Source organism: Scardinius erythrophthalmus (genome assembly GCF_964197995.2).
Source record: "Scardinius erythrophthalmus genome assembly, chromosome: 6".
Classification (NCBI taxonomy): Eukaryota; Metazoa; Chordata; class Actinopteri; order Cypriniformes; family Leuciscidae; genus Scardinius; species Scardinius erythrophthalmus.
The window spans coordinates 39034365-39046596 of NC_138226.1; the positions used below are offsets into that span (position 1 = coordinate 39034365).

Genomic DNA, 12232 nt, shown 5'->3' on the forward strand with positions numbered 1-12232 from the left:
CTGACTCTCACGTGATCCTGAGACCCCGGCTTGGATATGTGCCCAAGGTTCCTACCACACCCTTTCGAGACCAGGTAGTGAACCTGCAAGCGCTGCCCTTGGAGGAGGCAGACCCAGCCTTGGCACTGCTCTGTCCAGTACGCGCCCTCCGTGCTTATGTAGACAGAACGCGGTGTTTCAGGACCTCAGACCAGCTCTTTGTCTGTCATGGTGGGAAGCTGAAGGGAAAGGCTCTCTCAAAGCAAAGGTTATCACACTGGATAGTGGATACCATTGCGTTGGCATACCAGCAGCAAGGTCGTCCGTGCCCCCTTGGTGTGAAAGCCCACTCCACACGTAGTGTGGCTTCCTCTTGGGCTCTAGCGCATGGCGCCTCGCTAACAGACATTTGTAGAGCTGCAGGCTGGGCGACACCCAACACATTCGCGAGATTTTATAATCTCCGAGTAGAGCCAGTTTCTTCTCATGTACTCGCTTCAACCAGCCGGTGCTAGATTCTGCTCAGGTGTCTTCGCTTGCTCGCCATTCCCCTCCACGGACGGGATACGTGCGATATTTTCCTCAGGTGAGTCTGATAAGCTCTGAGTTCCTCCAGCACTGCTTATGTCAACGCCTGAGTTATGCCAAAATTCCATACTCAGCTTTTGCGCTTGACTAGGTGCCACCATGTGCATGGTCCCCCCTCTGGGCGACCCCCACATGTGTATCCGCTGTAAGTCTCCTTGTGAGCGTGTGTCTTTCCCTTGGCAAGCCACCTTGCCACCCCTGGGGTTTAAAATTCCACCTGCGGCTGGACACCTCAGTGATCTTCCATATGCAGCCTCTGGCCATATGTGTATTCTAAGTCCCCCCCATCAATGGCTGGGCATGATTGCATATTTCTCTCTGGAGATATGCTTCCCAGTGTACCTTGGTATCCCTGTGTTAAGTAGGACTCCTTCGTTCGTGCTAGTCTCACAACAGGGAGCTCAGACTTACGCAGGGCACTGGAAGACAGCCGAGGTGGCGTGATTAGACTGGAACCCCAATCGTCGTCATCCGACGTAACTCGGAGTGACCACGAAAGGGAACGTCTCGGTTACGGATGTAACCCTCGTTCCCTGAGTGGGAACGGAGACGTTACGTCTTCCTGCCACTTCCGCTGTACCGCTGAAAAACGCCTGAGTTCAGTCTCGGCTCCTCAGCGAAGACATATCTGCATATTGCAGCGTACTTCCTTATATACCCCCTGCGGTGGGCGGAGATACGCTATGCAAATTCCGCAGACCCATGGCATTTCATTGCCATTGGCTCGTTTTATATACTCGAAGGTGATAGGCTTCTAAGCGAAACCCCAATCGTCGTCATCCGACGTAACGTCTCCGTTCCCACTCAGGGAACGAGGGTTACATCCGTAACCGAGACGTTTTTTTTTTCTATCAACACAATTGAACATTACTGAGATAAAGAGAACTTAGCCTAGATGATAGTATCCATGGGCTGCTTTTGGTGCTTGAGATTTTTTTGGTTATTTTATGTTTCAATAACGAGGTCCAACCAAGTAGCCTATGGTAAGTTACTTTAATGTAAAATGTTTCTCTCTGTTTAACTTACAATAGTGAAAGATTTTTAATAATGTCTTCCCCCAAGGTAGATGTTCTCTTGCTTTGCTGAATGTTGGACTCATGAACAATAATCAGGTTGTTTGTAGTCGCCCAAACTCATTAGCCGGAATCAGAACGCGGACAGTGGAAGAATGGAGCGAGTCCCAATGGCTGTGAAGCGGGAGATTCTGCTGGGTCTTAAAGCCTTTCCCTAATGGCTATGTTCGCAAATCAAATAAAGATTTTTCTCAAAGATATTTTTAATTCTCAATTTAGAGCGTATGCCTGAAAATACGGGACAAACTGATGCCTTCATTGATGCCTTAAATACGGGACGATTCCGTATTAAACGGAACGGTTGGCAACCCTAAATGGCAAATTAATGAATTCTACGTTTGAACATGTATGGTTACTAAAGAATTACCAGGCAACATCTGGATTGCCCCATTAACATTCACACTTTCTCAGACTGTAGAGTCAACGTCCCCCATGTCGGACTGACAGGGGACACTGTATCACCTCCGTTGAAGCAACTGGAGGATAATGAGATTATTGGTAAGTTGACTGTCATGACTCCAACATAACACAATACAGACAAACTTTTGATATTATATCTGTCTTTACTAATGTCAACTCTTATTTTTCTTTTAACAGACATCGGTTCATGCAGCTATGAAATCGTCAGGAAGCTCGGTGAAGGAGGCTTTGGAAGCGTTTATGAAAGATGGCCTTGAAAGATGGCCTTGAGGTATCACTTATTTTACTTACATTATTTATCTATCAAAGTGTTCTTGCCCTATCTTATACTTGAATCATTCTTTTCTTTTCAAGCATTCTCAGTGTATATTATGGACACTACTTAGAGCACTTGACCTCTCAGACCTGTTTAAATTGTTAGAAATGCTCTACATGATTAGAATTTAAATTCAGGAAACTGAACATGTCTGTTCAAGGTTAATGACTGAAATGATATGAACTCTGCACACATATTGTAAATAATTCTAACACAAATCCTTTTTTTGTTTTGTTGATTAGGTGGCGCTGAAATTCGCTAACAAAGTGGATATAGAATGGATCGACATTGTAAGTACTCTGTTTCTCTTAGTCTATTTTTCAACTGATATTAGTTTAGTAGTGGTCTACATCCTTTCTCCATGTAATATCATAAGAATTGTCTTTCTTTTAGCAGGGTCATCCTCAACCCGTTCCACAGGAGATCGGTCTGCTAATTCTTGCCAACAAAGGCCCCAGGGTTCCCCAGATCATCCAGCTTCTGGACTGGGTCGAAGAGCCAGAACACTACATTATGGTTCTAGAGCTGCCTAAGCCCTGTGAGGACTTGACTGAATTTTTTAACCGCCTCGAAGGCGACATCGAAGAAAGCGTAGCATCGGTTATCATGCAGCAGGCAACACTCGCTGCTCAAACATGCTGCCAACGTGGAGTGCTGCACCGCGACATAAAGCTGGAAAACCTGCTGATTAACCCGGACACCCTGGAAGTCAAACTGATTGACTTTGGGTGTGGCGAAATCCTGACCAATGCGGGATACACATGCTTTGCTGGTATGTATTATTCCTCAGAGCTGTAAGTTGGGCCTCAAACTTTGATGACAGGTCAGAAGCCGTTCTACTTGAATGAGTCAAGGTCTTACAAAGCATCATGTAATGGGATCCACCATTGTGAATCAATAGCATCAAATAATTTCTTGCATGCTAATGAATACCTAGTCAAAATGTTGCTTTAAAGGGGTCATATAATGCCATTTTTGTACAAGCTAATATGATTCTTTAGGGTCTAAATTAAAAGTTTGTAATATACTTTAATTAAAAATTCTCATTAGTATTGTAAGAAAACACTCATTTTACTTGGTCAAAAACAGCTCTGTTTTCAGCACGCCGTTTCAGTGCATGTGTCTTTAAATGATAATGAGCTTTGCTCACCCCGCCCCTCTGTTCTGTGCGTACACCGTTTCTAACACAATAACCACGTGTTGTTCATTATAAACGTGGGATTATGAATTATATTGAGAACGTCGTACATAGAAAACATGCTGTAATGTACCCGGAGTGTAAACCTTAGATGCATTCATCATGAAGCGTGCAGCAAGGTTTGCAAATTTGCAAAGATTAATATAAATATTGATATAAAAGTTAATAAAACATCACACTCACTTCAGCAGGAACACGTTGGTACCGATCGTTTTTTTCTCGTTTGTAAAGCTGTCTGGTGTGAAATGATTCGCGCAAACATGAAAGCACAGACGATCGTGGGGAATCCCCGTGAGGGAATCCCCGCGTCAATCCTTTGGGCATATCGCTTCAAAAACAAAACTCAGCCACTGCATCTTCAACGGCTCGGATTTAGGAACATCCAAATGACTGCTGTGTTCCTTATTACACCGAAGAACAATCGCAGACGCCATTCTGCTCATAGACAGCGCTCCAGTGAGGGTATCAACAATGACGCGCGGACTATGATTGACAGCTCGCTCATGAGCGAGGGCGGGTCTGTGTTGAAACGCTGCAGCTGTCAATCACAATCGTGGGAGGGGTGTCCGACCGTGTGACGTCACACGGTCGAACGGCTTGATTTCAGAGAGGGTCAAACATATAAGGAGATTAAAAAAAAAAACACTGGATGGATTTTTATCATTTTATGATGGTTGTGTACAGGCACTGCCAACACACATTTCAGTACAATCAACTTGTAAAAGTGCATGTACCATTATATGACCCCTTTAATACAAATTTGCAAATCAGATAAAATGTATTTTTTCCAGGCACAGAACCATACTGCCCCCCTGAGTATGAGTTAAATGGCACGTATCACGGGGAACCAGCGACATTTTGGTCACTTGGGATGGTCTTGTTTGCACTAATATGTGGGGAATTTCCAGAGTCAGAAGACTTGGACGAGCTCAATGATAACATCTGGACCATGGATGGCTTGTCACAAGGTAAGATCTTCATTTCAGCAAAGTACACTTGCAATTCTAAATCATACAAAATACAAAAACAAATGGTTATGTGGGTAATGCAGTAATATTTAGATCTTTCAGCTTAATCAAAGAGAGCGAGTGTGAAGTTTAAGATAATAATAGGACTTCTCTTCTCTTTCTTCACAGAATGCTGTGAATTACTTTGCTCTCTCCTGCAAAGAAACCCAGAGAAGCGGCTTGAATTGGACAATGTTTGTCGCCACAACTGGTTTCAGAATTTTAATTGTCAGCTGTCTGGACAGAAGAATACATATACAGGTAAAGTTTGTAAACAGGATTTATTGACCACAAGATATTATTCAGCAGATGAGCAGGAGTGGTTAAAGATTAAAGTAGAGATCTGTTGGCTGGGTTGACTAAGTCTCTTATCTGGTTTTGATTTTAGATGATGAAGATCAGGACGGAAGACAGAAAACAGACTAAGGCGGACTGGATCAGAGCTTCGGTTGAAGAATGGCATCAAAGAGGTAAGTAGGCAGACTCAGGTAAGTAGTATCGTAGGCAGAGTCAGGTACGTAGTATCGTAGGCAGAGTCAGGTAAGTAGTATCGTAGGAAGAGTCAGGTAAGTAGTATCGTAGGAAGAGTCAGGTAAGTAGTATCGTAGGAAGACTCAGGTAAGTAGTATCGTAGAAAGAGTCAGGTAAGTAGTATCGTAGGCAGACTCAGGTAAGTAGTATCGTATGAAGACTCAGGTAAGTAGTATCGTAGGCAGAGTCAGGTAAGTAGTATCGTAGGCAGACTCAGGTAAGTAGTATCGTAGGCAGAGTCAGGTAAGTAGTATCGTAGGCAGAGTCAGGTAAGTAGCATCATAGGCAGAGTCAGGTAAGTAGTATCGTAGGAAGAGTCAGGTAAGTAGTATCGTAGGAAGAGTCAGGTAAGTAGTATCGTAGGCAGAGTCAGGTAAGTAGTATCGTAGGCAGAGTCAGGTAAGTAGTATCCTAGGCAGAGTCAGGTAAGTAGTATCGTAGGAAGAGTCAGGTAAGTAGTATCGTAGGAAGAGTCAGGTAAGTAGTATCGTAGGAAGAGTCAGGTAAGTAGTATCGTAGGCAGACTCAGGTAAGTAGTATCGTAGGCAGAGTCAGGTAAGTAGTATCGTAGGCAGAGTCAGGTAAGTAGTATCGTAGGCAGAGTCAGGTAAGTAGTATCGTAGGCAGAGTCAGGTAAGTAGTATCGTAGGCAGAGTCAGGTAAGTAGTATCGTAGGAAGAGTCAGGTAAGTAGTATCGTAGGAAGAGTCAGGTAAGTAGTATCGTAGGCAGACTCAGGTAAGTAGTATCGTAGGCAGAGTCAGGTAAGTAGTATCGTAGGCAGACTCAGGTAAGTAGTATCGTAGGCAGACTCAGGTAAGTAGTATCGTAGGCAGAGTCAGCTAAGTAGTATCGTAGGCAGAGTCAGGTAAGTAGTATCGTAGGAAGAGTCAGGTAAGTAGTATCGTAGGAAGACTCAGGTAAGTAGTATCGTAGAAAGAGTCAGGTAAGTAGTATCGTAGGCAGAGTGAGATAAGTAGTAACGTAGGCAGAGTCAGGTAAGTAGTATCGTAGGAAGAGTCAGGTAAGTAGTATCGTAGGCAGAGTCAGGTAAGTAGTATCATATGAAGACTCAGGTAAGTAGTATCGTAGGCAGAGTCAGGTAAGTAGTATCGTAGGCAGACTCAGGTAAGTAGTATCGTAGGCAGAGTCAGGTAAGTAGTATCGTAGGCAGAGTCAGGTAAGTAGTATCGTAGGCAGAGTCAGGTAAGTAGTATCGTAGGCAGAGTCAGGTAAGTAGTATCGTAGGCAGAGTCAGGCAAGTAGTATCGTAGGCAGACTCAGGTAAGTAGTATCGTAGGCAGAGTCAGGTAAGCAGTATCGTAGGCAGAGTCAGGTAAGTAGTATCGTAGGCAGAGTCAGGTAAGTAGTATCGTAGGCAGAGTCAGGTAAGTAGTATCGTAGGCAGACTCAGGTAAGTAGTATCGTAGGCAGACTCAGGTAAGTAGTATCGTAGGCAGAGTCAGGTAAGTAGTATCGTAGGCAGACTCAGGTAAGTAGTATCGTAGGCAGAGTCAGGTAAGTAGTATCGTAGGCAGAGTCAGGTAAGTAGTATCGTAGGCAGAGTCAGGTAAGTAGTATCGTAGGCAGAGTCAGGTAAGTAGTATCGTAGGCAGAGTCAGGTAAGTAGTATCGTAGGCAGAGTCAGGTAGGCAGAGTCAGGTAAGTAGTATCGTAGGCAGAGTCAGGTAAGTAGTATCGTAGGCAGAGTCAGGTTCTCCATTCGCCTCTGGAAGGTGGCTGCGGCATTCCTGAGCCTCTAGCCTCTGGTTGGTGATGAATGCTGTTTTCTCTTTACTCCCTTCCTCCATATCCACCTGCCAGTATCCTGAGTCCTGACTGCAAATCCAATGTGCTGAACCAGGTGGGTCCATCACCTGCGTAAAGTTGGCCCCCCTCACCCAACGCAAAACGTCTCAAACTATGCTCAATCGTTTGTGCTCCGTTTGTGCTGTAAAAAATTTCGTTTGTGCTGTTTCGGTTTTTTAGATATTAAAAAAATATTTTTAGGTCATTCTGAGGTCACTTAGCCCCCCCACATGCTTCAAATTCACCCAAAATAGTCTCGTTCGTTTGTGCTTCGTTTGTGCTGTTTTGTGCCGGTACAATTTTCGTTTGTGCGTCATCGGCCTTTAAAATATTAGACACTGAATGAAAAGCGAATTATAGACTGTGACTTCACCAGCCCCCCCACCTGCTCCAAATTCAATCTTTTTTTTTCTTTTCTTTTTTTTAACAGTAGCTAGTTGAAGTAACAAGGTAAGACCGAACCGGATTAAATTAATCAAAAGTGAAAAAATTATCAAAAATTAAATTTTCCACAAAAAATATTAAACAAAAAAAACACAAATAAAACACGCAATATTTATTAAAATAATACACAATACAAAATAAGAGCCTTTCTTAACTGAGCAGTGAGCACCAATAATAATTGAGCACAAAATCAACATTTTATGATTTCTGAAGAATAATGTGACTTTGAAAACTGGAGTAATGATGCAGAAAATTCAGCTTTGACATTAACAGGAATAAATTACATTTGAATTATATTAAAACATTAAAATATGAATTATATGAAAATATCTATTTATAGGCTAATCATTTTTCACAATATCAGCAGCACTCCCAAACTGTAATACATTACAGATTACTTTATTACTTTTATTTAAAGGTAATTATTTACCTTACAATAAAGGCTGTCTCTGAATTGTAATGCATTAGCTACTCCAGTTACTTTCACCAATATAACTACAGAAGTAGAACTTAACATTTCTAAAACGACTAGGGCTGTAACAATATGCAATATGAAACCAAAATCCCGACGCTCCATCCACGAACCTGTGTTGCGGTGTGAGAAGGCAGAATCGCGACACACCCCTTCCAACTCCTGAGTCCAGATCCAATGCTACCACATCTTCATATCACTATTATTTGAAGTTAACATTATAAAATACATAGACTTACACTACAAAAATAGTTGAGGATAAATTATTTAAAATTGGTCAATTCCAGCGTTATGGACGTGACATTTGCGCATATAAATGATCCGAAAATGCACTTAATACCAATATATTGAAACAAACGTCTTTTATATATCCATAGGCTTCTCCCTTAATAAAGGAGTCCAGACATTAGAAAAATATCAGTCTACTCATGCGTTTTATATTTATGAGGGAAATAGCATGTGTGTTACATTTTTTTTGTAATTCTATGAATTACACTGCGCAAACCAAAAGTAATACTAGCCTACCTACCGGATGAAGAAGCGTTGTCTCTCCGCAGAATATAATTTATTCATTTTGCATTTATGAGGAAAAAACAATGTAACGGACGAAGAACTGCTTTACGGACTGACCGCTCTAAAAACGGCACTAAAAGACTGCTTTAAAACTTTCACAGAGACCTCAAACAGAAAGCACAAAGCCTTTCTTTAAGGTGAAATTCTTTTTGTATTAATTTTTTATCATTGTTTCATCTACCAAATGCCAGGATTTAATAGGCAAAATAAGAAGTAAATAGGCCTATATCAGACAATAGATAATCAGGACATAGAGGCGCCGGCGCCTAAACTGCAGTTGGTCTCATAAATGAACCGAAACTCAGCGCCTAGGCCTACTTGCATCACAGACATGTCTACTTTTAAACAGAACAATTGAAAACGAAAGAAAACAGACTGCTCTCTGCGTATGTATGAAATGTGCATTTCTCTGTGGTGCGTTCACGAAGATGCAGGCTGGTTGAAGTCACCGTCATTTAATGGGCTGGTGAAGTCACCGTCTATAATTCGCTTTTCATTCAGTGTCTAATATTTTAAAGGCCGATGACCCACAAACGAAAATTGTACCGGCACAAAACAGCACAAACGAAGCACAAACGAACGAGACTATTTTGGGTGAATTTGAAGCATGTGGGGGGGCTGGTGAAGTCATCATATAGGCTATAATTCAATTTCTGATATTTTAAAACTCAACGCAGCACAAATTAAAATTTTTACAGCACAAACCAGCACAAACGAAGCACAAACGATGAGCATAGTTTGGGTGAATTTGAAGCATGTGGGGGGGCTGGTGACGTCATCGTCTATAATTCAATTTCTGATATTTTAAAACCCAAAGCAGCACAAACGAAAATTTCACCGGCACAAACCAGCACAGACGAAGCACAAACGAACGAGACTATTTTGGGTGAATTTGGAGCATGTGGGGGGGCTAAGTGACCTCAGAATGACCTAAAAATATTTTTTTAATATCTAAAAAACCGAAACAGCACAAATGAAAATTTTTACAGCACAAACCAGCACAAACGGAGCACAAACGTTTGAGCATAGTTTGACGACGTTTTGCGTTGGGTGGGGGGCCAACTTCACGCAGGTGGGGCCATCCATGGATTCCAGGATATCATGAAAAAGCGGCATTGGATAAGCTCCTGTAACTCCTTTTGATTGTCGGAGTCGCAGCCTCTGAGAAGTGAGTGGTAGTTCCCAGGTTGGAGGTAGGCCCATCAGCCATGATGAATCTTTGGCCCTGTCCCAAATGGCGCACTTCATGCGGACTTTCGGTCTCGTGGACTTGAATTGCGCGTGCTCGCTGAGTCTACGAGTCCGTAGGCTGTCCCATTCAGCATTTTAACGCTCTGAAGTGTGCTCAGCAGCGCCCCCTTTGTACCCTTGAAGCGGTCTTCCGCGAAGCCCGCATAGATGTAGGCTTCACGCACTTTAACTACCCAGGAATCCTTGCGAAAGGCCAATCAGACAACAGATGGGAGGAGATTTTACTCACGGATAATTGTTGACATGGCTGAGAAGAAAATATTACGTTTTTTCTGACCTAAATGCACATTTTACCAGTTGTTACCTACAGTTTATACAAACATTATGGTCATTGACCAGTGGTTGATGTCTCAAACATAATAATAGTGCGTTTAATAATACGATAGCATTATGATTCATTAAATAAATAGATCCGAATGTCGGGGCTTTACTGAGTCATATGTAAACTTAGTATTAAATATTGAAACCTGTAAATTGAAAAAAATTATGTTTAAAATATGTTTTAAAATTGTAAGTTCAAATGGAACATTATGTAGCCTATTATTACAACTGTATACATCATTTAAATAAGCATGATATATCTATTTTTTAATGCCCAGGTAATATGCACAACATCAAAATATAGAACTGTAAAATTAGGATGTGTAGTTGACATGCAGATAAGATGTCGGAGCGCAAAAATGTGATTTCTCCTGTCCAACAACAACCAGACTGTTATTTCCGGCGTGCCGATCGAGTCTGTCCCAAAAATACCTCTCAATGCGCCCTCGTGGACTCGCACCAAGGGCCCTATAGGTCTGCACTACATGACGTCACCAAAGTGTGGACTCTGAGGAAGTCCACAAGTCCGGAGTGTGCCATTTGGGACAGGGCCTTTGAGAGGAAACTGGAGTGCCCGATAAAGCCTCTCCCCCCAACCGTCTCCACAGGTTCTCCTGCATCAAGGTGTAAGTACTCCCTGTATCCAATACCACCTTCACTTCTTTACCTTTTACTGTTACAGGTACCAAGAGAAGGGAGGTCATTGAGTGGGGTTGCGCTATAGAAAGTCCTGCCAGGTTTTTACCTGAGCCTTGGTGCAAAAGCCCCCTGGAGGAGGGTCTGTCTGGCCTTCCTCCAGGTGTGTTGACATTTCTGGACAAAGGTGTGGACATTAAAATGACTTACTTTCTCCAGCTACCCTCGTTAGATCTAGCGCTCCATACACTCTAAATCAGTCACAGAGATAAAATTTTGCGGTAAGGTTAAATTTATTTGAGTGAATAATAACATTCATTTGAATGAATTACAGAAAGATGTACGATTGTGTGTGTGAATTACATCCGTGCAGCCTCTCAACTAACTTAACGGTGAAGTGGTAAGTGTAATAATAAAAAAACAGCGATGATACCACCTCGCGCTGAGAAATATAATGTAGCTAATTAGTAGCAAAGTCACGGGGCAGCGTTGACAATCTGTGCTCATATATGTCTGAGCAGAGCGATCTCCAATCTGTGTGTTTGTGTGTGTTCATGCTTCAACAAAAGCAGCGTATTAATACAGAGCGGTGATCAAACTGACCTACCGGTGCATTACATGGTTTGAATGTGCACCCTGCAGCCATTCAGAATCAAGTATTCAGACAGCCAAAGAATTGCATTAATAAAAGTGCAATGATTTAATTTGACTACCAAGTTTGAGTTTTAAACATTTAATTGAGTGAGAATTCTTTAGAAAATTAAGCTGAAAGATATTCACAATAAATTACACAGATAATCTATGGTGGGCATACAAATGAGCATGCTATGAGATGTAGCAATAATTGAAATAACAGAAAACTGAACAGGAAGAATAAAAATAAAATAAATTGCACACAGATCAAGTACCCACAGTCAGTTAATATTCACGTACATATGCATAGGTGATATAAAAAATTGGATGACTAGTAATTTCCTACTACTTAATTCTGAAAAAACAGAGATTCTAATTATTGGACAAAAAACTTCCTCACGTAATAATCTAGAATACTGTCTAACACTTGATGGCTGCTCTGTCAAACCTTCGTCTTCGGTTAGGAACCTGGGTGTGCTCTTTGATACCAATCTTTCATTTGAAAGTCACGTGTTTAGCATCTGTAAAACCGCATTCTTCCATCTTAAAAATATATCTGAATTACGCCATATGACAAATGCGGAACAATTAGTCCATGCATTCATGACATCAAGGCTAGATTATTTTAATGCTATTATGGGTGGTTGCCCTGCATGCTTAATAAACAAACTACAGTAGTCTAGGCTACAGTAGGCTAACTCATTTGTTTTTTTATTATTGGTGGCGTATATATTTATAATAATAATTTTAGTTTGGTTTTTATCAATAAGTAGAGCAATCCAATGAACTTGATCATCTGTTTTGAAACTTATAACCTTCCCTGAAAACCTGTCCTTTAAAATAGCGACACCTGCTGTCCTTTTTGAGGCACCACAAGAAAACCAAATGTCACAGGCCCACTGATTCTTCCAAAAAAGCACACCATCTTTGCAGGCGTGAGTTTCTTGAATAAAACTAAAAATCTGCTTCTTTACCTTTACAA

General features: G+C 41.7%; 2 protein-coding genes across 2 annotated transcripts in view; both read left to right on the plus strand.

Moving 5' to 3' along the window:
• Positions 1–2307: 2307 nt before the first annotated feature.
• On the plus strand, positions 2308–5007 carry LOC308691844 (serine/threonine-protein kinase pim-2-like; the record flags this gene model as incomplete). Its single annotated transcript, XM_081367406.1, has 6 exons — positions 2308–2331; positions 2619–2666; positions 2770–3148; positions 4366–4542; positions 4711–4842; positions 4970–5007. 6 exons carry the CDS (start codon positions 2308–2310, stop codon positions 5005–5007), a joined length of 798 nt encoding a protein of 265 aa, XP_081223532.1.
• Positions 5008–10681: 5674 nt separating this feature from the next.
• The window catches only part of map3k20a (mitogen-activated protein kinase kinase kinase 20a), a 48142-nt gene continuing 46591 nt past the window's right edge, over positions 10682–12232 (plus strand). The window contains exon 1 of the mRNA XM_081367527.1: positions 10682–10780. The gene's annotated coding sequence lies outside the window, so the exon portion shown is untranslated. The remainder of the gene's footprint in view (positions 10781–12232) is intronic.